The sequence below is a fragment of the Mus caroli genome, unplaced genomic scaffold, assembly GCF_978045245.1.
Source record: "Mus caroli unplaced genomic scaffold, Mus_caroli_1 scaffold_13, whole genome shotgun sequence".
NCBI lineage: Eukaryota > Metazoa > Chordata > Mammalia > Rodentia > Muridae > Mus > Mus caroli.
In genome coordinates this window covers 63,210,415-63,237,227 of record NW_028227268.1, presented here as the reverse complement: position 1 = coordinate 63,237,227, position 26,813 = coordinate 63,210,415, and the positions used below count along the sequence as shown (strand labels likewise).

The 26,813-nt window shown below is 43.6% G+C and overlaps 2 protein-coding genes across 4 annotated transcripts in view; one reads left to right on the top strand and one right to left on the bottom strand.

Annotated features, from left to right (window-relative positions):
* Positions 1-1,884: 1,884 nt before the first annotated feature.
* Cops3 (COP9 signalosome subunit 3) lies at positions 1,885-25,636 on the bottom strand. Of its 2 annotated transcripts, XM_021176277.2 has the most exons (12): positions 25,470-25,636; positions 22,887-23,016; positions 19,023-19,135; positions 18,875-18,924; positions 15,940-16,032; positions 13,524-13,703; positions 11,974-12,114; positions 9,939-10,112; positions 6,864-6,950; positions 4,104-4,217; positions 2,510-2,590; positions 1,885-2,195 (listed from the first exon to the last, which is right to left on the bottom strand). In XM_021176277.2, the coding sequence occupies exons 1-12, from the start codon at positions 25,522-25,524 to the stop codon at positions 2,142-2,144; spliced, it is 1,272 nt and encodes a 423-aa protein (XP_021031936.1). In that variant the 5' UTR covers positions 25,525-25,636; the 3' UTR covers positions 1,885-2,141. The 2 variants fall into 2 exon arrangements, with proteins under 2 accessions (XP_021031936.1, XP_085686090.1); XM_085829964.1 differs by lacking the exons at positions 22,887-23,016; positions 25,470-25,636 and having other exon boundaries at positions 15,940-16,100; positions 19,023-19,114.
* The window catches only part of Nt5m (5',3'-nucleotidase, mitochondrial), a 73,085-nt gene continuing 71,716 nt past the window's right edge, over positions 25,445-26,813 (top strand). For both annotated transcript variants that reach the window (XM_085829970.1, XM_085829968.1), the window contains exon 1: positions 25,445-25,556. The gene's annotated coding sequence lies outside the window, so the exon portion shown is untranslated. The remainder of the gene's footprint in view (positions 25,557-26,813) is intronic.

The window sequence follows — 26,813 nt, the reverse complement described above, 5'->3', positions numbered from 1 at the left end:
CTTACAATGTCAGTCCTCTCCTCCTTCCATGTGGGCTGGAGGAACTGACCTGTCCAGTAACGAGACCTGGTAGCAAATGCTTTTACCTGCTGACCTTTTCACTAGCCCTGACGTTTTTAAAAAATGAAATGTGAACAGGGGTCTAGCTCAGTGTTAGGGTGCTTGCCTAGCTTTGAGGAGACCTTGGGTTTCATATCCAGGGCTAAAATGAAGTAAATAAATACATAATGAAGGTGTCATTTGCCACATAACGGGAAGAATACTAGTGAGCCAGGTGTGCTGGCACATGCCTTTAATCCTGCAACGTAGGAGGCAAAGGCAAGATGACATGTGTTCAAGGCCATTATGGTTTACATGGTATTTCCCAGCCAGCCAGGGCAACATAATGAGACCCTGTCTCAAAACACATGCTAGTGAGAAAAACGAAACTTGGACATTTGGTGGGAGGGGCGCCTGACATGGTGCGCACGCAAACTACACAGGACGAGCTACAGCAGCCTGTTCTCCCCTTTCACTATGTGGCTCCTGTAATTTGAACTCAGTTCATTAGGCTCCCCGAGAAGCACCCTTTTATCCAGTCAAACCCATGGCCTGATATTCATTTTTAAAGGAAAAGAAACTGTGTTTAATGCTAGTGATGGAATCAGAGCTGTATGCAAGCTAGGTGAATGCTTTTTCATTGAGCTGTACCATAGTCCATAGAGAAATTATTGTACACAAATCCAAGAGTTAACCCTGAGACTAACATGGTCTAAGTCTTTTAAAAGGTATTATCACAAGGCATGTGCAGGCACGCCCCTGCCACAGCGCTAGTGTAGAAGGGAGAGCAACTCTGGAGAGGCAGGTCTTTTCCTCCCTTTATCTGTAGGAACTAAAGCCAAGGAACTGTCTATCATCAGACTACACAGTGCTATCTGCTGAGCCACCTCACCAGTCTGAGAAATGATTTTTAAAGACTAAATCTGCGTGTTGCACGTGTGTGCCCACGTGGATGCAGTGGGGACCACACAGTGCATGAAGACGTTGAGTAGCTATCTCGTCCACCGCTTTCTACCTTACTCTCGAGGCCTTTGGTTAGGCTGGTTGGCCAGTGACAATCACAGTGGGAACCACTTGTCTTTGCTGTGGTTACAGAACACACAGCAATGCCCAGCTCTGTACAAGGGTATTTTAGCTCAGGTCCTTCTCCTGGCTCTGACCCACTGAGCCATCCCCAGCAGCAAACTTAAGGCACTTTAATCTGACCATAGGTCCCCAATGCTCCCACTGTCGAGAGCTAGCTCAGTGACTTCTGGTCCAAAGTGTAACGGGGCTAGGAACAAAATCTAAAAAACTCTGCAAAGCACCTGAAGATGGTTTCAAGAAGAAAAGGGGCTATAAAATAGTTCAGTGGGTAAAGGCACTGAATGCCAAGCCTGACTGTCTGAGTTCACTCTCCAGGGTTCACAAGGTAGAAGGAGAATAACTCTCCTAAGTATATACATACACAAAATAAAACATAATTTAAAAAGAAAGTTAGAGCCAGGTGGTGGTGGTGCACACCTTTAATGACAGCACTTGGGGAGCAGAGGCAGGCAGAGCTCAAGAGTTCGAGGACAGCCTGGTCTACACAGGGAGTTCTAGGACAGCCAGGGCTACACAGAGAAACCCTGGCTTAAAGAATCAAAAACAGAAAGAAAATTAGAAAAGAGGGAAAGCCTTGAGGTGGCAGAAACGATGCACGTCAGGGGTAGGAGGAGCCGACAGCTTCCCACAGCTACACTGCAAGGGGATGCTAACGCTTCAGTGCAGACCTCACGCTCCCAGCCAATTATTCTATTCACAATGAAATATATCATTGGAACCTTTGCAGAGGAGAAAAAAGTGAGAGAACACACAATAACATTCAAGGGGTTAAACAAAAAGGTAACTTTAATGCAGTAATAACAATCTGAGGAGAAATAAATCCACAACAGACTCTAAAGTAGGATATTTTTTTCTTTCTTTGCAAAGAATGGTTTTCTGAAAGCAATAGGACTGCAGATGTTAAACTGATTTTCTGACTGTTCAGGAGGAGCCGGCATGGAACCGGCATGGTCCTTCCCGTTGCCCTCTTCACACTTGCCAGGCCAAGGCTCTGTTGCCTCAGGACAGGGTTAGTCTCAAGAGTAGCTGGAGGGCTTGTTTCCCGAGTCATCTTCTTGTGAGCCCATGCTCTGTGAAGGAGAAAGCAGAGTAGTGTGTTTGTGACCAACTCTATCAAGAGGACTCTTGTGAAAGCAGCATGCCAGCTCCCCAGCCTGTCTCTGCAGGAACTACCACAGAACAACAACAGGCAACCTGGGCCTTCCCTAAAGCACACTTAGAGAGGAGTTCCTGAACATATCTTAAAAGTTATTTCTGTGAATTTATGGGAACTGGTTTTCAAGGACAATGAGCAACTTCACATTTAATAAAAGAACCAAGTTCTTGTACCTGCTGTAATGTCCTTCCTTCTCCACCCACTTCTAATGAGGAGAACCCTGTTTACCTTTTGAACAAACTGGGGGTTCACCGTGATCTCCTGGTCCATAGCCTTCAGTCGCTCATCCAGCTCTATGCATTTTAGCATCTGTGCAAGAGTCATATAACCATGGTTAGCAACAGGCTTTGGTCACTCACATTTGTAACCGACTATTAGTGGGGGGTTAGAAACTTAGTCACCCTCTGAAAACCCTCAGCTAAGGGGTTATAAAATCAAATTATTTGGATTCAAGAGTAAATACGTGAGCTAGGAGGTGGTGGCGCACACCTTTAATGCTAGCACTCAGGAGGCAGAGGCAGGTAGATCTCTTAGTTCGAGGCCAGCTTGGTCTACAGAATGAGTTCCAAGACAGCCAAGGCTACACAGAGAAACCCTGCCTCACCCACCCCCCAAACCCAAAACAAACAAACAAAAAGGGGGTGGGGGATTCTGTGTACTGCATGTATAATACCCAAGTTGAAACAATACCAGCAGACAATCCCATTAGCATCCTTCTCACGGGGGAAAGTTGCAGGTGTCAGGCTCTCTCCTTCCACCATGGAAGTCCCAGGAACTGAACTCAGGTCCTCAGGCTTGGCTGCACATGCTTTTCCCACTGAGCCATTTTGCCAGTCCCCAAACTAAGGTTATCATTTTAGGTGACACTTTGATACCCACAAGTTATAAAAGGGAGTAGTGATAAAGTTCTGCTTTTACCACGAGAAACTAATATAGGGAATGCATTCTACATTGCCATGGGTTATTTTTAGGATTCTTGGGATTTTTTTAAAAACATGTATGAGTGCTTAAGTGCACTAAGTGAGCTGTATGTGTGCTGTGTCTCCAGAAGATCTGACTGAAGAGGGCATCAGATCCATTGGAACTGGGTTCACAGATGGTTGTGAGCTGCCTTGTGGGTGCTGGGAACTAAACCCAGATCCTTCGGATGAGCAGGCAATGTTCTAACTGCTGAGCCATCTCCATTTCCAGCCTATCCTGGGAATTTTGCTGTTGGTTCTGGTGTTTTCAGACAGTCTTGCTACTTAGGGTTGGCCTTGGAACCAATCATCTGCCTCCCAAGCACCAGGCTCAAAGAAACCGGCAACCACACACAGCTTTTAGTTTCTTATTTAACATGAACTCACTCATATCCTTCCTTCAAAGTAAGAAACACACTGTCCAGATGAACCAACTCATCCCCAGAACCCAAAGCAACACTCAAGAGCAGCAGGCTGCACACACAGGCTGTGGCTATATGCTGACATGGCACCCCTAGATGCTCAGGACACTACTGCTGCTGCTGCTGCTGCTGCCCCAGAAGGTATCGTTTGCTTTCCACCTGGACACCCACAGAAACAAGTCCACATTCTGGCAATTGTGGTAAAGCACAGGATGTAGTAAAATACTACATCCTTTGAATGGCTTTGGAGTTAAAAGTAGGTTTTGGTAATCTACTTGGGAAATCTAACCTCCCATTTAGTTTAGCCACCCAATCAATCTAGAAGAGTTTCCAGCAGACCTTTCTGTGTTCAGGCTGGGAACTACTGACAAAAAGGCTATCCTGGAGCACACAGCAGTTTAATCACCTGTCAGACATGCCCAATCCAAGCAGTTTGCTTACCTCTTGATCGATGTTATGAAGCATGGCTGGATTATTATACTTCTCAGGGTTATCATGGAAACTGACCATTCCATCCTTCTGGTTAATACTTGCAAAAATTTCTCCATCTTCTATCTGAAAAAAAAAAAAAAGGAGAAAAAAGAAAGATAGGAAACCATGAACATTTAGACCTGAACATAAAGTGGGTGGATATAACCAAAGATCCAAAAGCAATGCCTAAGTCTTGCTGTGTTGTGCAGTCACACCTCAGACTTGTGACCCTTCTGCCTCAGACACTGAGGTCTGGAATCATAGGTCTGGCTACTTTCAAAACAAAACAACAAAAGGTGTATGGATGCTTTGCCTGTGGAGGGTAAGCCACTGAACTATAGTTACAGATGGCTGTGAGCCACCAAGTGGGTGACAGGACTCAAACCTAGGTCCTTCGGAAGAGCAAGTCCATTAATTTCTGAGCCATTTCTCCAGTTAAATTACATATCTATTTTAAGTGTTATCTATTTAGTCAGTGTTTCCTAAATGTTATATGCTAGGTATCATTAGAGATGCCAAATGGATCAAAGCTGACATTCAAACACAAAATCCTCCTGCTTCATGCTCCTGGATTGCTAGGATTGTAGCAAAAGCCACTGTGCTCAGATTTGCAGTGTGACTAATGTTTAGCCACTTCTGAGCAATGGAACTAAGCTACCTAAAATGGCTGTTCCTTGACTTGGAAGGGACAGTAGACAGTGTTGATAAGATAGCAGCTCCAACCCAAAGCATACTAATTAGAATTCAGAGTTCTCTCACCATACATGTTATTGCATGGTTCACCACAATAGTACTTGCAACAATCAGAATAGAAACCAATCCAAACGGCCACATAGTTAGGATAGAAAGGTACATTGTTAACACTACAGTCTGAAAATAAGACTACCTACAAATGTATCTACATGCATGGCTCTTAAAAAGCATGCAGTGTACACTATTTATATAAAGCTCAAAACAAACACAATAAGCTGTTAAGAGTTAGGATATCACTGAACCTCCTTGCTGGGTGGTAGAAGCAAATATAAACGTGTGCTTTGTATTCTGTCTCTTTAAGGATGTCCACATCTGCCGGGCGTGGTAGCGCACGCCTTTAATCCCAGCACTCGGGAGGCAGAGGCAGGCGGATTTCTGAGTTCGAGGCCAGCCTGGTCTACAACTTGAGTTCCAGGACAGCCAGGGCTATACAGAGAAACCCTGTCTTGAACCCCCGCCCCCAAAGGATGTCTGCATCTTTTGAAAATGTGTGTGGTGGGGGCTGAAGCAATGGTTCAGAAGTTAAGAGAACTGGTTGTTCTTCCAGAAAACCTAGTTCAATACCCAGCAACCACATGGTAGCTCACAATGGTATAACTCCAATCCAAGGGGATCCCAAGTTCTCGTCTGGCTTTCAGGGGCACTGCATGCACATGGTGCACAGACATACATGCAGGCAAAACCCCCACATACAAAATGAGTAATTTAAAAAGAGAGACAATGTGTGTAATGGGATACCTATTACACGTACAGTAGTACCTTGCCTCACCAAGCTGTCCCCCGAAGGCTGGTGTGCCGCTAAGTCTTTCTTTTAAAGGCTTACTTCTATTTATGTGTCTGTCTGTGTAAGTGTGTGCATTGTGCTCAGGTACCCTTGGGGACCAGCTAGTTATAGGCAGCATGAGGTGCCCAACATGGGTGCTGAGAACTGAACTCAGGTCTTCTAGAAGAACAACATGTACTCTTAACCACTGAGCCGTATCTCTAGCCCTAACCTCTACGCTTTAAGCTGGTAGCGGCATATGAGTTTGTCCTGCACTTTGTCAGTGCTACTCCACATGCAGCCAGACTGATAATGCCACAATCAAGTCTGGAATTTGACTCAGAAATTAAGTCAACATCATCAGAGCACACTGGATCGGGTGCCATTTGGGGTTGGGGAGATGGGGAAAGCCTTTCTTGATGATGAGGGCTGTTTCAGCATTCATATCTGAGTAGTGGAAAGATGCTATCACACATCAACAGAACAGCACTACTTTATGCTTTGTTCATGTGAAATATTTCAGGGATATTTCAAGTGACGTAAATAAACTGAGTGAGGAATATAAACTAGATACAACCATGGTGTATCTCACACAAGTTGTACTACTTAACTGTTTACTATTTGAGTGTCTTCAAGGATTTATTGTGACTGAAAACTTTGTCTTCTGGGTGGAACTATTTCGAGAGAAGACTTTTGGAGGTGAAGCCAATGTGAGGACCTGGGCTGTAGCTTTAAGGGACCTGTGGGACCTGCCTTTTGGTTATGGTTTGGTCCTATGCATGTGTCATGATGTGCCACCCTCACCAAAGGCTAGACCAAAAAGACCACACAACGGACCCAAAATGTGAGCTAAATCAGCCTTTGCTCTTTATAACGTTACAAGTCTCATGCAGCCACGACTGGGAAGTCTTACTGTAAGGAAACAGACCAAAACATCAACATTGGTTGACACTATTTGCTTTTTTTAAACCTCTTATATTTTCCATAATGAATACCCACTGCTTTTATAAAAATAAAAAATCTAGCTGGGTGTGGTGGCACACGCCTTTAATCCCAGCACTCGGGAGGCAGAGGCAGGCGGATTTCTGAGTTCAAGGCCAGCCTGGTCTACAAAGTGAGTTCCAGGACAGCCAGGGCTATACAGAGAAACCCTGTCTCAAAAAGACCAAAAAAAAAAAAAAATCTACTAGTTAAAAAATTTAAGATATACTTACCATGTGTAGAACATATTTTTCTGCCTCCTGAGGTCCAGATAACTGCACACGGCTTGCCATATCTTGTAATGAGAGTGTTAAAAAGGTCTGAAAGTCAGAAGTAAATTAATCACATGTAGAAATGAAACAAAAAGTATGAACTGTGTTCAGTATTCTTTCTATTGCTACATAAAATAAAATTTTCTTCGTGAAAATGACTTGCTGCTGAGCAGACAGCTTCCTGAGTGCCAGTGCCTGCAGCCAGGCTGACAACCCGAGTTCAGTCCCTACACCCAAGGGTGGAGGGAGATCACTGGTTCTCATGAAGTGTTCTCTGCTTTACACTGATGTGCACAAGCACACATCCACACGCCCCCACACCACACCCACCACACACCTACACACCCACACCCACACTTTTTCTCAGCGACTTGAAATGAATGAAACCAGTGATCTTAGCTGTTACTCTCTGGCAGAGTAATGAGACAGTCAGTTTCCTGTACATATGCAGCATTTTCATAAGAAAGAAAGAAACAGCTCAGGTTTCAGAAGCCAGAAGATCTAGGGCTATTCAAATGTCGAAAAGGAAACCAAAAGGGACACACATCCTTGGGAAAATGCTCATTCTAACATCAGGAGGAAAGTGTAAGTAAAACCATACAGAGACTGCGTTCCCACTGGGGCTAGTGAGAGAGTGCCTGCAGTTAAGTATCCGTGATACAGACTTAGGTTGCCATGGAAAAAAGGTTCAGGACATACTGAGGGGAAGACCAGGAGAAAGCAGAATCCTCCTAATGACTCTCTTCACAAACACACATAAGAGACATGAGAGGAATCTATGTCTAATGTCCGGCCTGGCATGGTTGAACAAACCTTTAATCCCAGCACTCTGGAAGATGAGACAGACGGATAGATCTCTGTGAGTTCAAGGCTGGACTAGCTTGATGGGAAGGTTCTAGGTCATAAAGGGCTACACAGTGAGACTTTGTCTCAAAAACAACCAACCAACCAATGTCCAAACAGTGACAGAAAGTAACCTCTCTACAATGGATGAGGCAGATAAAACTCCCAACAATGGCCGCTGTACCTGGCCACCTTGAGACAGAGATCCATCCCATCACAAACATCAAGTCATCTGCTGAGGCTTCTATGAACAACTGCTTTGTGATTTGCTAGTAAGAAAGAAGCTTCATTTGTCTGGAAACTTCTTTTTCTTCTGCTACTATTACTGCAGCACTAGGACCTGATGTCAAGTGTAGTTGTCATGACCAGAGGCTTACCCCTGGGTGAAATGCTGCCCTGCCTACCTCACTCTATGGTGGTCTTCCCCTGGATGCCCTGGACAGCACTCATAAACTCTATGTTATCATCTACCGTGAGCTGCCCAGGAACGACCTGGACACAATGAATGAGCTGCTTGCCTCAGCTCTGCTCAGACCACTTTAGGACCCTGTTTATTTGATCAAATTCTTTTTTCTTAAAATTTTATTTTTTTTTATAATTTTATTTTTATATTTGTGTGCTTATTTTGTTCTGGATTATCCTATCTAAACTACAAAACATATTTTACTTTACTGCTAGCTCAAAAGTATAAGCTGCTATGTTTCAAAATATTAAACTGTGGCTGATAATTTTCATAGCAATGCCTGAATATATTAGATTGACTTCTTTGTTTTGAGACAGGCTCTCACTATATAGCCCTGGCTAGCCTGGAACTCTATTACTAGGCTGGTCTTGAACTCAGAGATCTACTTAGCTCTGCATTCCAAATGCTGGGATCACAGGCATATGCTAGCATATCCAACCATATTAGATTTCTACAGTTGATTTCCTAGCTGACAGGTTACATTTGTTGTAGAACTTTTCTAAGTTGCTTTTCTTTGTCTCATTCTTCATTTTCCTTACAAATTGACTTCTTACTAATTCTTTGCTGGTTTCCTTTTTAGTCAGGAAGCTGTTCTTCGTTCTTTCTAGAGTCTAGACTACTAGGAGGGGCTCCTCCTGTTGACCAGTGAGAGTTCCCTGTCCCCTCTTCTCCTCCAGGCCCCATGTTCCCAATGGCCTGTCCATCTCCACCCACTCAATTCCCTACTTTTTCCTTTAGCATCCATCATCACTTCCTGACTTCGTCACACCGGCATCCCAGCTACAGCCTGATTTGGCTCCTACACTTTCCTACCACCAGCTACTGAAGATGTGGGCACAAGCATGGGAACACTGGGATCCCCATCATCTCGCCAGCTGTCCCTGCCAGGCTGTGAGCTGCCTCTTCACCCAAAAGTCAAATGCTACATAAGCTTTTCTTAGTAAAACTCCTATTACTTGCAGCATACACCTTTTGAAGAAGGAATTTATGTTGTGCTTTACAGTTCAAACACTTAATAAAAAGCCCATTTCTTTTTTTTCTCTTGAGTCAGAGTCTTGTAACACTGCTTGGACTAGCCTTAAGAAATCCTCCTTCATCGGCATTCCCAGTGCTAGGACTACATGTACATCAGACCCAGCAGGTGTTTGCTATCATCAGAAACCCTGAACATAAAGATGAAGAGCAGGACATGGTGACACACACCTGTAAGTCTAGCACTCTGGACACGAAGGCAGGAGGATCATGAGTTTAAGGTCCACTTGGGCAACATGGGAAGATCCTGTGTAAATAAATAAAAACTCCCTTATCTCCTACAACTTAAGCACTCGTAGCTTGTCTAGCTCTGGCCTACATGGTAATGTCAGTTTTCTCACATCTAAGCAGAGATCAGCACAGTCTGAGAGTCGAGGACAGCGATCACTAGCCACCCCTGACTCCCCACTTGGAACTGGTCACCCCTTCAGGGCTACCTCTCTGCCTCCCAGTGTAGCCGTATCTCCTACCTTTCCTCCTCTTCACCTGCTCCTCTTCTCAAATACCCTGCTCTAGCCCTGGAAAGACCAAAAGGTAGCAATCAAACTCTTCCTAAGAACCCAGCTGCAACAGCTCCTCTCAGTGTAGCAGCTCTGCCACACTCTATCCTGTACCTGCTTCCTCTGTGCTAAGAGGAAAGGAGAGGACACCAGGTCCAAGAAGAGCCAGAGCAGCCACGGGGGCAGCACGTGCCTCACCTTTGTCAGCCTCTGAATGTTCTTCTTATAAAGAGACGACAGGCACTGCTTCACCAGGCCCATGTTGTTGTCTCGAGTGAAGGTCTCACTGTGCTTGCTCACCAGGTTCCGCAGCTCGGACGGGTTGTTGGTTGAATAAACTTGTGCTAACTCATGGTAAGCATTGCTGAGAGGCTAAATGTTTAGGGTAAGAAAAACAAAACAAAACAAAAAACTATAGCAGTGTACTTTCAGAAAATACATTGCATATTACCATAAAGCTACACTTTACCCAACACAAATCCTGGTTTTCAAGACCAAGGACAGAAGCTCACTATCAAGTAATTTATTATCAATAATTCAGTGAAGACACACATCTTTTCTCTCTCGGTGGTTCTGGTTGTTTTGTACTGATAAGTTAAACGAGAAAAATGAAGGCAAAAGCTTCATTATTGCCAACTGCCCCTCACCACACATGGGAGAATCTGCTTCTTCATTAAGGATCTGGAGAGGGAGCCGAATGACTGAAAGAGCTGGAGCACTACCATCAAGCAGAAACTGATTCAAACGCACCTTGAGTAGTCTTGCTCCGAACATCCACATTACTGGGATCTACTAACTCTTAGGAGCAGTGCCTGAGCTATGAAGACAATCACTCTACAAAGGCATTCCTCCTCCAGCAGGCCTACTATCTGCTCAGGAGACACTAGAACAACTCAGTAGCTTTCTATGGCTTTCTGTATATGGCTGCCCTAAACAGATCCCACCCATCACTTTCCCACAGGGCACTTTTAGCTGCCTTGCTCCTCACAAGGGGACATGGCAGTCAAGAGTCTTGAAAGTCACAAGGGGCTCTCAGGCAAAGTGTAGGTGGCCACCTGTCAAGAAACACCACAATACAAGACTTACATCCCTAAAATAATGACCGTCTTTTTGTTTCTTTTCTTGAGACAGGGTCTCTCTGTGGAGCACCAGCTATCCTGGAACTCACTCTGTAGACCAGGCTGGCTCCAAACTCACGGAGATCTGCCTGCCTCTGCCTCTTTAGTACTAGAGGTAAAGATGTTCACCACTGCAACTGGGCCTTACAATTACTCAACTCAAAAAGAAACATCAGAATTTAAGGTATTTACCTATTTTTGCAGTGCTGGGGACTGAACCTAGGGTCTTGAGCACACTAGGCCTGTGCTATGACCCCAGCCAACATATATTATCCAAATACCAGAGGTCCATCATCTTTTCTTCCTCAAGACAGTCTTTTTCTGTGTAGCCCTGGCTATTCTGGAATTTGCTCTGTAGACTTGGCTGGCCTTGAACTCAGATTCACCTGCCTCTGCTTCTCTGCTGCTGCTGCCGCCACCACCACCACTGCTGCCGCCACCACCACCTGGCTTCACTCCCTTGTTTTCAGACATGGAACGTCTCAACAGGGCCTGGGAGTCACCGCAGGTCAGTTAGCCAGCATCCACTTGTTTCACCTTGCTCAACTTTTCACATGGGTTCTAGGAACCAAACTCAAGCAAGCACTATAGCAACTCAGCCCTCTCTATATGCACTTAAAACAAAAACAAAAAATGAAAACACAAAAACAAATAAATCTCACTGTTTTGTTTTTTAAATGTTGTCCCAAAGTTTGACTGCCAGGGGAACTGGAACAAGACAGTAGTAAAGTAGAACTTCAGTAAGACAGCTCAACATTTGAATAAGTTAAAGTTCAATCAAATCAGAACTGTTTTCAGTATTTTGACTAAAATATAATAAAGAAATACAACCTGTAACTCCAGCCCCTGCAATAGCTTAAACACCTGCTGTCTGGAAACGGAAACGGGCTCCTGAGAACAACTACTACTAACTAAGGAAACAATGTACACAGACTAGACCAGAGCCCCTAGTGTGGACTCCTGGACTCGACTCAGACAATCCATACACATTTGCTAGTCAGAAGTTGTGGGGGAGCTAAGTCACCATAAAATAAAATTGAAAGACTGTATTGTCACAATGTCTTTATATAAAAATACAGAATGTAAGAAAATCCGGTTTTATTTTAAAAACTTACCTTAATAAATCTACCCACTATCTGAGAGGTGTATTTAGGCAGCTGTTGTACTTTGCCAAGTAATATCAAAGACACTAGAATATACTTTTTATATGATTCCAACATGATATGGCTGACGGCCATGGCAGGAGTAGTTATAGCCTAAGTAAAAGAAGATGGAGCAGTGTCAAGAATTAAATGTCCATTATCATTAAGATGTTTTATTACATCTATTTATTTATAGTGTGTAGGCACCTGTGTATACACTAGTGAATATTTGGAGTCAGAGAACACATCTGTGGGAGTGCTCTTTTCTTTTTATTTATTTATTTAAACAATTTTTTTATTAGTTTCTTCATTTACAATTCAAATGCTTTCCCAAAAGTCCCTTATACCCTCCCCCTTCCCTGCTCCCCAACCCACCCGTCTCTTTTCATTATGCAAATTTCTAGGATCAAACTCCAGTCGGGAGGTTGGGCAAGTGCCTTTACCTGTTGAGCCATTATTTTTTATAAGATTAAAACAAACAAACAAACACACAAACAAATGAGGGAGGTTGTGAACAGTCCTCTACTACTACAAATTATGCAGCCAAGTTTCCTGCTGTTAGGGAAACTTCGGAGGTCAGCTTATCCAAAGTGCATGGAGAAGCCTTACCCTGGGAAAACCAGTGATCATGTGTCTCCCCTCCAGCTAAGCTTCTGACACTTTTGTTTATTTTTGAGATAGACACAGCCCATGGCTGTCCTGGAACTTAAGAAGTACCTACTGAGCTCCTGAGAATTTCAGCATTCGTGGCTTGTGGCAGCTTTACTGAAATATAACTCAGAGTACAAATTTTTTACCTTTAAAGCAATAACTTGGTGGTTTCCACTACATTTACAGGGTTGCAATACTATTATCATTACCTAATCCAAAACATCTCAATCCCTCAGAAAGACACGCCCATTCATGAGCAGTCATTTTTTACTTTTTTTCTCAGAACCACACTCTACTTTCTGTCTCTGGACTTGTCTGCTCTGGACAATTGTATAAAAGGCATCATAAATATGTGACCCTTTGTGGGTGACTTCTTTAACAAGGGTTTCAATTCTGAGGTCAGTACCTCCCCCTTTATATGGCTGAAAATGATCCCACTGTGTGGACATACATTATCCATTCTTCAGTTAGTTGATAATTATTCTAGGTTATTCCTACTTTTTGATTCTACATGATTTTATGTGGACAGTGTTTTTTATTTCTCTTGAATATATTTTTAGGAGTAAAATTGCTAGGCCACATGCTTAATACTATAATTGTTTATTGTTTGTTTTTGGGGGTTGGTATTTAACCCAGGACCCTGAACAAGTAAGGTAAACACTCTTTCACTAAACTGTACCCCCAAATGTTGAGTTTTATCTTAAGCACTAAACTCTTTTCCAAAGTGACTCATTTTGCAACCCATGTGCAATTATGAGGGCTCGGCATGTCCTTCTACCTTAGCTGTCCTAGTATGTATGAACAGTAACACTCGCTGACTGTCTGGATCACACAAGTTCAGAACCACACCACAACTTTAGAAATCTAATTACCTGTTCATAAAAGTACAGCGCTCTTTCAAAGTTCTTCAGCCCTGTGTAGATCATCCCTCCATAATAGTAGTAGCACAGAAAGTGTTTTGCATCATAGGCTCCATTCTCTTTACAGATATCCATCATATCCACATCAAGATATGGAAGGGCAGGTTTAAAGCACTTTGCTAGTAAACAAAGCTATAAAGAAATTTGTATTGAATTATACATTTCACTATGGCACATTTTAGAAAAAAAATTCAGATTCCAAAGTTTTAAGATAATACTGTTTTGTTTCACAGATGATTAGTAACATAAATATTAACATATTACTCCATTTTCTTAGCCATCTAGAGTTAAAGAACACTGCCTGCTGGGTGGGATCACTCACACCTGTAATCCTTGACACTCGGGCAGCTGAAGCAGGACTGCTGCAAATGCAAAAGCAGCCTGGGCTAGAGAGTGAGATTCTACTAAAAACTAAAAAGGATAAAAACTAATGCTAAGGTAGAGCAAACCACAGATGAACTGAAAATCAGAATTCCACAGACACAGTGCAGTACCCAGCCAACACTCATGAGTTTCTGGATAAGTAAACAAAAGTGTCCACTTTCAGTTCACTGGCTCAGTGAAACAAAACCAGACACTGTCAGGCAGGGTTTGATGCCTGTGTCCTGAGTCCCAGCGACGGGAGGCTGATTGACACAGGTAAGCTCTGAATTCTACACTGGCTTCCTTTTCTTTTTCTTTTTTTTTTTTTTTTTGGTTTTTCGAGACAGGGTTTCTCTGTGTAGCCCTGGCTGTCCTGGCACTCACTTTGTAGACCAGGCTGGCCTCGAACTCAGAAATCCGCCTGCCTCTGCCTCCCGAGTGCTGGGATTAAAGGCGTGCGCCACCACGCCCGGCTTGGCTTCCTTTTCAGAGCTGGTTCCAGAACAGTCAGAGCTACACAAAGAGACCCTCTCTTAGGGGAAAAAAACAAAACAAAAATGCAAATTAGACCAGGATGGTGAGATCAAAGTGAAGACTGTTTTTTAAATTAACTCTTTCTCAAACTGAAACTTTCAGGTAAATATATTAAAAAGTGTGCAAATACAAAAAGTAGGCACACAAGGTAAGTGATGTATGTAACCCATACAACACTGACGTCTGCAGACACCCAACAGCCCATTTTTAAAAACTAGGTATAATGGCATCGATCGGGATGAAAAGTGAACTTAAAAAAAAGGGTATAACCAGGCACTGTACTGTACGCATGCCTTTAACCCCAGCATTTGGAGGCAGAGGCAGGCAAATCTATGAGTTTGAGGCCAGACTGGTCTATCTACATGAGTTTCAGTACTGCTAGGGCTTACGTAGAGAGGCCCTATCTCAAAACAAAACAACAAAAAATAAACAACAATAATAATAATGAAGTAAAATAAAATTAAGTATATGCTATCGCTGTCAGAACAGCACTTTGAAAGATGAGTGATGTAAGAAAAAGGAACAGGTGTCCAAGGTAGTCTACACCACGAGACACTCCAGTCTAGCTCCAGTATGACGACCTACTCATATTACAGAATATGGTATAGCATAATACAGAGCAGACTCACCTCCAAGATGCATTAAACAGGAAAAAGTAAGACACATGAAAATTCACATACATTTATTGAGATTTGGGACTTGTGAACTTTTTTTTTTTTTTAAAGAAAAGGTATGTACACACACACACACACTCACACGCACGCGCACACACACACACCCTTGTATGTGCAAAGTATCCGTAGAAGAAATGCACAAGAAGTACTAGCATGAGTTTTCTCTGAAGAGAACTGCCCCTGGCAACAGTAAGGGAGACATCACCATATATCCCTGCTTTTGGACTTTGAACTCCTCAGCATAAGATAAACAAGTGAATAATGTTTTTAATTTTTTTTCTTTTAATGATTTATTTTATGTATGTGAATACACTATAGCTGTACAGATGGCTGTGAGCCTGCATGTGGTTGTTGCAAATTGAATTTTTAGGACCTCTGCTGGCTCTAGCCCAAAGATTTATTTATTATTATACATAAGTACACTGTAGCTATCTTCAGACACACCAGAAGAAGGCGTCAGATCTCATTATGGGTGGTTGTGAGCGACCATGTGGTTGCTGGGATTTGAACTCAGGACCTTCGGAAGAGCAATCAGTGCTCTTACCTGCTGAGCCATCTCACCAGTCCCGTGAATAATGTTTTAAGACATTAAAAAGTTGCCTGTGTTTTTACTCTTAAGTTCCATGATATATTTAACAGAAAATGACTTAAATTTAAAAAAAAAGCTACAACCATTACAATGATCCCACTGTAAGCCCCACTCTATACACCTCAACCCCTACAGCACCCCCTGCCCCATTATCTTGTTGGGCAAGCCCATGAACAGCCTCACATCTCTGAACATGTGAATCACATACCTGGCAGAGATCGGCATGTACTGAGGTCAGCTGGTTGGTATTCATCTGCATCTTGTCTATGGCTTGCTTAAGGATGCCAATTCCTCGAAGGGGCTGTCAGAAATGACATCTCTTTCAGATAAGTTCTCAAAGTTGGCAGCACATTGGATCTTATGTTGTCACTTACAAATAAAAAACAACACTAATTGATAGGTTCCTTACACAGCAATAAGCTTTCCATACTATGTCAGGAAATGTCTGTGCCTACTCAGTCACAAAATGGTTTAACATGTTTCTTGGAATACTTAGATAATTTCAGTATCATACTTTAAGTCAAAACCTTTTTTCTCCTTTAAGTGACTATCACTAATAAACTGTATTGCTCTCTTGAGGCTAGAGAGATGGCTCAGTTGGTGAAGTGCTGCCATGTAAGAACCAGGGTCTGAGTTCAGAGCCAGGGACAAGCAGATGTGGCAGTGTGCACCCAGCATTCCAGGACTGAAGAGCCAGAGCCAGAGGATCTCTCTGGCCTGCTGGCTAGAGGGTCTGCACAACCAAAGAGCTCCAGGTTTGTCAGAGACTCTGTCTCAAAAACAAGGCAGAGAGTGAATGAAGAAGACACCCAATATCAGCCTATGACCTCCACATACACTGCATGTGCACACACATGCAGACAATGCATACAAAACTAGAGTACTTTCCTAATCGTTAAACAAAGAGAACTTTTCTGCATCATTTACCACAAATTAGTGCTGTAGCTTAGAAGCTAAGCTTGTGGATGATGGTACTGGCATGTTTTCACAGCAGAGTATTAGCCCGAAAGAGTAAATAGCCACTGAATCTATAACCACATTTCATAAACAAACCGTTTCCTGCCCCCAATTATAAACAACAGTACTCAGCCTCAAGTGAGGCCTAACTCTCTGAAGATCAGAAGATGAAGCTAGAAAATACTTACCTAACTTTATAGCCTTTTCTTTTCTTTCTTTTTTTTTTTTTTTTGGTGGGAAGGGGCTAGGTTCTTGGAGATAAGATTTTCTCTGTGTAGCCCTGGCTGTCCTGGAACTCACTCTGTAGACCAGGCTGGCCTTGAACTCAGAAATCCACCTGCTTCTGCTTCCCAAGTGCGCCACCACCTGGCTAAAAGCTCTTTCAACAGAGAAGAGGCTGGTAATAGCTCTCTTCTCAGTATTCAGGAAGAGACTAGTGTCTCCCATCCCAAGACTGGGTGTGATGGTTTGTATATGCTCGGCCCAGGGAGTGGCACTATTAGAGGGTATGGCCCTACTGGAGTAGGTGTAACCTTCTTGGAATAAGTGTGTCACTGTGGACATAGGACCCTAGGCCTAGTTGCCTGGAAGTCAATATTCTGCTAGCAGCCTCAGATGAAGATGTAGAACTCTCAGCTCCTCCTGCATCACGCCTGCCTGGACACTACCATGCTCCTCCCTTGATGATAATGGACGGAACCTCTGAACCTAGAAACCAGCCTCAATTAAATGTTGTCCTTATAAGAGTTGCCTTAAGCCGGGCGTGGTGGCGCACGCCTTTAATCCCAGCACTCGGGAGGCAGAGGCAGGTGGATTTCTGAGTTCGAGGCCAGCCTGGTCTACAGAGTGAGTTCCAGGACAGCCAGGACTATACAGAGAAACCCTGTCTCGAAAAACCAAAAAAAAAAAAAAAAGAGTTGCCTTGGTCATGGTGTCTGTTCACAGCAGTAAAACCCTAAGACACAGGGTATCATGTAGCCCAGTTTAATCTTGAACTAGACATGTAGCCAAAGATGACCTTGAACTCATAAACCTCCTGCCTCTATCTTCCAAGTGTTGCGATTACTCAGCCATATGTATATACACATACACATATGTGTGTGCATATATATATGTTCTGCCTGCATGTATGTCTATGCACTAGATGAGGGCCTGATGCACTCAGCCAGTGCTTTTAACCACTGAACCACCTCTTCAGCCCCACAGCTTTTAACCAAATTAGTTAGCACTCCTAAAGAATAGACTTCTAGCCGGGCGTGGTGGTGCACGCCTTTAATCCCAGCACTCGGGAGGCAGAGGCAGGTGGATTTCTGAGTTCGAGGCCAGCCTGGTCTACAAAGTGAGTTCCAGGACAGCCAGGGCTATACAGAGAAACCCTGTCTCGAAAAACCAAAAAAAAAAAAAAAAAAAAAAAAAAATAGAGACTCCTTCCACCTTCAGCCTCCCTCCTTTCACTTCCCAATCAAAAAGAAACACACAAACCAGATGACAGAGAACTAGAGAGAAACAGCAGTGTATCCACCTACACCCCAGACATCTGCTTTCCTACAAAGAACAGCAATCATCTACTTGACTACATCTGGCCAGACTGATTTTGTTGAGCATTATCTCAACATCCATTTCCAGATGCTGACCATCTTCACTGTGGTCTACACGAGAATGCAGAAAGCACCCACTGAAGTATTTAGGCTGAGGAGAACATAGCCACAACCACTTTCCAATTGTGGGTGGGCGGGTGGGGTGACAAGTGCCGTGAAACACTGACACTGGGAGAATCTAAGTCAAGAGCACATAAGACATCATCACAGGATCCTTTCAGCATTCTATAAGGTGACATCATCATAATTAAAAGCTGACAGGAAAAAACAAGAAATAGCATCATTATAACACAAAGGCACTGGTAGTTTTTAGTTTTTTTCTTCTTCCAGTGCGGGCATGGAACCAAGCACTTCACACATGCCAAGCAACCGCTCTACCACTGAGCCACACCTCGCCAGGCTTGTAGCTTCAAAACAACCATCGCCACCAGTCACCTCCGAGGCCTCACATGTAGCCAAAGGCTGCTCTCAAGGAAGCACACATATTTATGTATTGGGCTGCTGAGTACTAAACTGAGCCTTTTCTAGACTAGTTTGTGAGTCAAACACACATTGTAACAAAACTTGAACAACTTGAATATTTCTTACCTGTTTTCTTTCCACAAGTGCATTTGTTAGCTGATGGCAAAGCCCAGCAACTAGATGCAACAATAACAAAAACATTAACAAAATACTGAAAATATAAACACTGCAAAGGCAAGTACATTCAGGAAAAGAAGAAATAGTATTGGCTTACACGTATCTGTTGCGTATCGAATGTGCTCGCCATTACATGTACTGATGAAAAGCTGAACCTGTGAGAACAGTGTTTCGAAGTCAGGAACACTGGGCATTGAGAACTTCACAAACCTAGAATGGGGAGAAAAAGAATAACCTTATATCTTATACAGTAAAGAATAGAAACAACTTAAATCTCACATCCATCCTGGCCCGAAATTGACTGCCACAGGGCTGGAGAGATGGCTCAGTGGTTAAGGGCACTTGTTGCTCTTGAAAAAGACCTGGGTTGATTCCCAGCATCTACATGGTAGCTTATAACTAAATTTTAGAGATTTGATACAATCTTTTGATCTTCACAAGAACCAAGTACACATGTGGTACACATACAAACAGACAGCCAAAACACAATAAAAAATATCTTTTTTTAAAATCAAGTATCAGAGTCCATAAAATTTTCCTGGCCTGTTTCTCCCCCCCCCCCCCTTTACAGTACAAAACAAAGATATAAATAGAGGTTAAGGAAAATACGCTTGAAAGAGGACAACTTTCAGAATAAAAAAACTTCTGTTTTTGAGACAGAGTCTCTTTACATAGCCCTGTGTGTCTAGAACTTACTTATGTAGACCAGGCTGGCCTGGAACTCATAAAGACCTTGCCTGCCTCTGCCTCCCAAATACCTGGATTAAAGGTGTGCGTTAGCTGCCCAGCTGCTGCTGCTGCTTCTTTAAGCCCAGTGTGGTCAGGACATTTATTCTTCAATTAAGAATCAGTTGCCTAGGGCTGGTGAAGCGCTCACCAGATAAGGCATATGCAGCCAAGCCGGGCAACCTGAGTTTGGTCCCCAAAAGTAACATTTTGGAAGGAAACCAACTCTAGCAAGTTGTCCTCTAGCCTCTATACATACACAAACAAAATAAACACTTCTAAAAAGAAGAATCTGCTGTTTTTCCTGTTTGGGGTAGAATGTACTCAAATAAAGCAAAGAGAAGGGGGTGTGGTGGGAGGCTAAGCGAGGCAGCAGCTTAGGTTCAAGATGCTGTGGCCAGGTGGATTTCTACCTGGAATACCGAAAGAACCAGCTGACAGCCAAAGGAGGGACAGATATAACAGAAAGTACTCAGGTGACCCATCCTGACTGAAGGGCAGACAGCCACCAGCTGACATGGGACACTTTCAGGAGGGCTTGAAGAGAATCTCAGGAGAGAAAGCTGCCACACTAGAGCACTGCATTAAAGCAAATGTTGTGATTTTTTTTTTTTAATAGAATGTCTCTTTCCTTTCTTTCTTTTTTTTTTAAAAGAATTATTTATTTTATGCATGTGAGTACACTGTTGCACCAGAAGAAGGCATCAGATCCCATTACAGATGGTTGTGAGCCACCATGTGGTTGCTGGGAATTGAACTCAGGACCTCTGGAAAAGCAATCCAGTGTTCTTAACCAGTGAGCCATCTCTCCAGCCCTGTTGTGATCTTTTAAAACAACTACTGACTCGAAAAACCAAAAAAAAAAAAAAAAAAAAAAACAAAAAACTACTGAAATTAATTTCAAGAAAAATGTTGGATTCCCCTCCATCTTTTAGTTTGCCTACTTTCATCTACACCAGCAGTTCTCAACCTGTGGGTGTATACCCTTTGGCAAACCTCTGTCTCCAAAAATATTATGATTCATAACAATAGCAAAATTATAGTTATGAAGTAGCAAGGAAAATAACTTTATGGTTGAGAGTCACCGCAAGACGAGGACCTGTATTAAAGGGTTGCAGCATCATCAGGACGGGTGAGGACAGCTGATCAACACAGCACTGCTAACAATGTCACTTTCTACTTTGTAATTATGAACATGTGCCAGAAACAATTTCACAACAGTCAACAAAGCACTGTGATTTATATCTGAAAAAGCAGCAGTGCAGGGCTCCACATTCTGTAAGTGAAAGAACATGGATTGAAATGAGGCTTCAAGCTGGGTGTTGGTGGCGCATGCATTTAATCCCAGCACTCGGGAAGCAGAGACAGGCAAATTTCTGAGTTCAAGGCCAGCCTGGTCTACAGAGTGAGTTCCAGGACAGCCAGGGCTATACAGAGAAAACCTGTCTCGAAAAACCAAAAAAACAAAAAAAAAAAATTAAAGAAACGAAGCTTCAGACACAGGTTCTTTCATGCAATATTTGCACATAACTAACATACAATGGTAAGACACTATATAGTACCAAATGTTTTCATGTCTGCAGGCATTAGCACTAGGGAGGCTAAGGCAGGAAGACGGTGAGTCCAGGACTGGCCTGTGTTGAATACTGAAATCCAGTCTCAGAGGGACAAAAGAAAAGCTTTCTGAGCTAGGGAGCTGGCTCAGAGGGTAAGGGTGCTTACGGCCAAGGGTGATGACTTGAGGTTGATCCCTGAAGCCCACATGGTAGCAAAGAAACATTCTCACAGTTGTCTCTGACCTCTGCATGTGGATGTAGACACACACAAATAAACACATGTAAAAAGTATGTCTTCATATACATCCCATGTGACATATATGTATATGTGTATACTATCTGCTCTTTCATATTAGTAAGAAAAAAAATACACCTTCCTCTCAGAATTGCTAGTGTGACTAGGGCCAGATGTTTATTATTTTAAATGCCATGACAACATCCCCATTTATACACTGCAGCAAAACAAATTCTCTTGAGACATTGTTACAAGAACTCCAGTTACAAGAGATTTGAAAATCTGTGCCAGGCTATAAGAAGATACATGACTAACTGTAGTCCACCATACCCTACTACATTATATTAATTTTTGCTTTCTAAGTTAGAAAACATTGCTAAGCCTCTGGATCACATTAACATAATATTGAGACAAATGCAAGTTATAATGCCTAGCTTTTTTTAAAGGAAATTTTCAAGAAGCAAAATGGCTCAGAGACTAAGAACACCACTGTTCTTACAAAGGACTTAGTTCAGTTCCCAGCACCAATGTCAGGTGGCTTACAGCTGCCTGTAACCTCAGCTCCTCTTCTGTCCTCTAAGGGCACCCCACAACACAAACACACAAATTTTTAAAAATATTTTAAACCAGCCTGGTTCAGGACAGCCAGGGCTACAAAGAGAAACCCTGTCTTAAAAATCAACAAGGGCTGGAGAGATGACTCAGTGGTTAAGAGCACTGACTGCTCTACCAGAGGTTCTGAGTTCAATTTCCAGCAACCACATGGTGGCTCACAACCATCTGTAATGAAATCTGATGCTCTTTTCTGGTGTGTCTGAAGACAGCTATAGTGTACTTATATATACATAAAATAATAAATCTTTAAAAACAACAAAAATTTAAAAAATTCAAATTTGTACATACATAAATGAATGAAAATGATAAATTTGCAAGCTGGATCATTCACTCCGAAGTTAAGAGAGAATTTGTTCCTCTTGCAGAGAGCCTGGGTTAGGACCCAGTACACATATGGTGGCTCACGACCACTCATAACTCCAGTTTCGGGGAATCCAACGCCCTCTTCTGACTTTTGAGCACACCAGAAATGCATGTGGTACACATGAATACATGCAAGCAAAATACTCATACACATGAAATACACATAAACCTTTCAACAAAAATTATAAAACAGGTGTCATGTGTAGTAGTGCACACCTTTAATCCCAGCACTCAGAGGCAGAGGCAGGCGGATCTCTTTAGTTTGAGGTCAACCTGGTCTACAAAGTGAGTTCCAGGACAGTCGGGAGCCAGGCTACAGAGAGATCCTGTCTCCAAACAAACAAAAGACATGAACTGAACAAAATATAATAGTAAGCAGCGATTTGCTGGAACATATGCGCATACACACTAGAAAACACAAACTGTAACAAGCACAAACCTATAAAAGAAAAGAAAATGTCCTTACAGAACAGCAAGGACGCCCAATGAGTGTTCTTGAACATCTAAAGCCCCAAGCACAGTGTCCAGGTGGGACAAGTTCTTCGCAAGGAGTTCTCCACTCTTGTTGATGAGTTCACAAAGCTGAGTCATTTGCCCTGCAAAACAGAACACTAGCATTCAGTTAGGGTAATAACTAAGCCAACTAAAGAACACTAACCAGACTTCCTTCTCAAATGCTTAGATCATTTGTTATGTCTTCCTCTGAGACTAGGATGAGAACAAACAACGTGCCCCTGCCTCAAAGCTAGTCAGAGGAAACACTAGACCTCCCAATTCCCTCTGGGCTCCAGAAAGCACCTGCAGTTCCTAAAGCCAGAAGTCTACATATCACTGTCACTGTCTTTCTCAGAACCAAACAGGACTTACGTTATGCCATCAGTTCCTCGGCTCCACTCCTCTCCCTTTCACGTCTTAATTCCGAACATTATCATTTCTTGTATGGACTGCTTGGCTTATCTTCTAAATGGTATGTATGTTTATTCCAAATTCTACTTCTTATTATGCAAACTCAATCAAATTACACTCTAGGCTTTAATAAATTCAAACACCCCAGCTCAGTGTCCAGAGCCAACTTAATTTTCTACTGACTCACCTCCCGGTCATTCATCAACTTGGGCTCTTCTCTCTGCCCTCGCCATAATTCCGTTCCCCACGACTCACTATCCACCTACGCTGTGCCCTCACCGTACTACAAGAGACTGTGGTGACCAGGTAACTCAAAGTGAATCCATGTGTAAGGGTCGACTGAGCAGCTAAGCAACAGCTCCTTGGACTGACTAGTCTCTGAACTGCTAAAAAAAAAAAAAAAAAAGAGTTCCACTTAATGGCGTTATAGTGTGGCTAGGAGGCAAAGACAGGTAGGTCTCTGTAAATTCCAGGCCAGCAGGATTACATAGTGAGACCCTACTTCCAAAGCAAACAAAAACCAAGTGCATGTTTACAGACAATCTACAAAACTAAAGAGAAACCTCTCCCATCCAGAGTCTATACTCCAGCTAGCCTCATTCTTTTCTCAGAAGCAACCCAGTGTTACCTACCAGTGAACACCTTAAGGATCTAAAGACAGTCCACATGAATAGGAATACTCACTCACCCATGCAGCCATGCAGTCTTTCTATTTATTCACATAGATGGCACTGTGTTGTGTACACTATTAAGCATCTTTCTGCTATTTAATAATGACCTCAGATTCCTTTTCAGTTCGAAAAAAGTATATGCACTTTTCTTCCCACAGCTGCATAGGAATCCATTTGTACGGCTATAATTGTCTAATTTTAATTTTCTGTGTCTGTATGTGGTTATGTGCATCTAAGTGAAGGTGCCCGAGGAGACAGAAGAGGAATGTTAGGTTTTGGGTCCCTTGAAGCTGGTGTTACAAGGGGTTGGGTGTCCACTAACAATGCCAGGAACTGAACTCTGGTCCTCTGAAAGAGTAGTACATGCTGAGAGCTGTTCTCCAGCTCCACTTAATTAACTTATTTAGAGACAAGGTTCTCATTGTGTAATGCTTGCTGGCCCTGAACTCAAGAGATCCACCTAGCTCAGCCTCCAGAGTTAGGGGACTAAAGGAGTGCACGCCTATGCCTTACTTAACTAGTCCTACCTGTACAGTATGGATGAATGACTTATTTAAAGAAAAAAAAAAAATCAGTCACAGGTGTCCATCTGGCCTGTGAGCTTAAGTCTATCACTGATAAGGAAAACGAGAATTACTATCTATTTTACATGGTGTCATCATTTAAACCTTACAAGAGTTAGGTGGACAACCACCGGGACACACCTCATACCTCTCTTTTTCTACAGATGAAGAAACGAGCCTAACCTCACGGAATTTCCACATGTCAAAAGCATTTCTACATGCTTTCTCCACTCCATCCCCTTAACTCTATTAAAGAGAGGTCACATTCTTCTGGCTCAAGATTATGGGTGTGTTCAAGTGAGGAGATGAATGGACCAGGCGGTATGCAAATTAAGGGGGGAAATTAAAGTAACAACTGTACGCCCTAGAGACGTAGTCCGACTACTGTGCTCGGTTCGACCAAAATAGGGGCGGAGGATTCCGAGCGTGCGCCGCTGGCCAGCCAAGACTCCTAGCCAAGGAGCCTAGAAAAGACTCCCCTCCAGCCGCTAGAGGGGCCTGGTCCGGGGGGGGGGGGGGGGGGCGGGTGGCCAGACCGGCAGGACGGACAGGACACTAGACCAATCACCAAAAAGCAGTGATGGCCAAGGGACCAATGGGCGCTCCGGAATGCCCCTACCGGAAGTCACGCCCCCAAACTGTCAAGCGGCACCCCGTGGCTGGGGCCCGGGGAGGGGGGGTGCTGGAGGGGGAGGGGAAGGAAAGTCTCCGGGGCCCGAGGCAGGGGAAGGCGACGGCAAGGATGACGGCGCACGACAGCACGAGGACTGCCCCCCTCGGCCGTGCGCTCCTACCCTAAGCACCAAGGCCTGAGCTGGTCCAGGGGGAGAGGCTAGAGAGCGAAGGGCGGTCCCAACATCCGCACCGGTGCCAGGGCATACCGGGCCAGCTCTGCGGCCCAGGCCTCACCTTGAGCTGAGAGCTGTCGGACACTGTTCACGAACTGCTCCAGAGCAGACGCCATGTTTCCCCCCACTGGTGGCCCGAGCAACAGAGGTAAGCTCGCGCGGGAAAAGGCGACTGCTCTAGGAGGAGGGGCCGGGCGACCCACTAAAGCCTGGAGGCAGGTTGTGTCACTTCCGCCGGCCAAGCGCCGCGAGATTTTACCTGGCTGAGGGCCCCCCTCCTGTCTCCATGGAAACAGTTCCGCTAGTCGCCGGAAGTTAGGTCCCCTCCCTCGCCTTTCATTGTAGTGCACTTGGGAAATCTTGTCTCATGTTAACTGGAAATAACGAAGAAAGGAAAGAATAATACTTAAGCACAAAATTTCTGGGCCCAGTTTTGCTTAGAATGACTGAACATTATTTTAAACCTAGCCACATACTTCTGACACGGCTCCATTGCCACTTCCGGAACATGTCACCGGAGAGCCATACTTCCTTCCAGAGGCAAGGGAAAATGACTCCTTTTGAAGGATGGGGAACTCGTTTTATAAGTTCCTGAGAAGTGGTGGCTTTTATCTAACGACCAGAAACCCTTCAGTATCTGAGGTTGTGCTCATTTCTGGACATACACAATGCCTGAGAACTAACAGTTTAGTGCTGGACAGTTTCCCAAGTCAAAGTGTAACATTAGGAAGGTTTTGAATTCTAAAGCTGAAAATTAAACCCCAAGCAATTCCTCGGATTCCCAGGCTCCCCAGGTCTAGACTGAAACAGTGATTTTTCTCATTCCATCTTTCTTATATGACCATCATCCATCTGTAACAGTTAAACCCAGGTTAAACTTTCCCTCTGAAGCAAGCTCGGTAATCTAAGGCTAAGGGGTTCTGATAGATAGCACAGCTCACTTTAGGTTCCTGCTTGGCTCGGAACTAATTTCTTTCCAACGATGAGAAAAAGGTTACTTTGTATCACTTCATAAAATGAATGAGCCGGGGCGTGGTGGCGCACGCCTTTAATCCCAGCACTCGGGAGGCAGAGGCAGGCGGATTTCTGAGTTCGAGGCCAGCCTGGTCTACAAAGTGAGTTCCAGGACAGCCAGAGCTATACAGAGAAACCCTGTCTCGAAAAACCAAAAAAAAAAAAAAAAAAAAAAAAAAAGATGAATGAAAGGCCTCAGGGAATGAGGCTTTAGAGGAGACTGACTCTTGAAAGCAATCGGGATCCAGGGTGTTAGTGTTACCGCTCTAAGGGGCAAGTTTTCCCTAATGCAAGTGTTGCAGTTCCGAGGGGGCAATGCCAATGGATGTGTTACAGCTCCGGAAAGACTTCTCCAATGGAAGTATTACAGCTCTGAGGGGAGAGGTTGCTC

Excerpts from the sequence above, each read along its gene's own strand:
- Cops3 (XM_021176277.2), bottom strand. The coding sequence starts at position 25,524 with ATGGCGTCTGCTCTGGAGCAGTTCGTGAACAGTGTCCGACAGCTCTCA. Across the intron at positions 13,704-15,939 it reads TACATGCCGATCTCTGCCAG|CTTTGTTTACTAGCAAAGTG; the intron begins GTATGTGATTCA and ends ATTTCTTTATAG. Across the intron at positions 12,115-13,523 it reads CGCTGTACTTTTATGAACAG|GCTATAACTACTCCTGCCAT; the intron begins GTAATTAGATTT and ends TCTTTTACTTAG.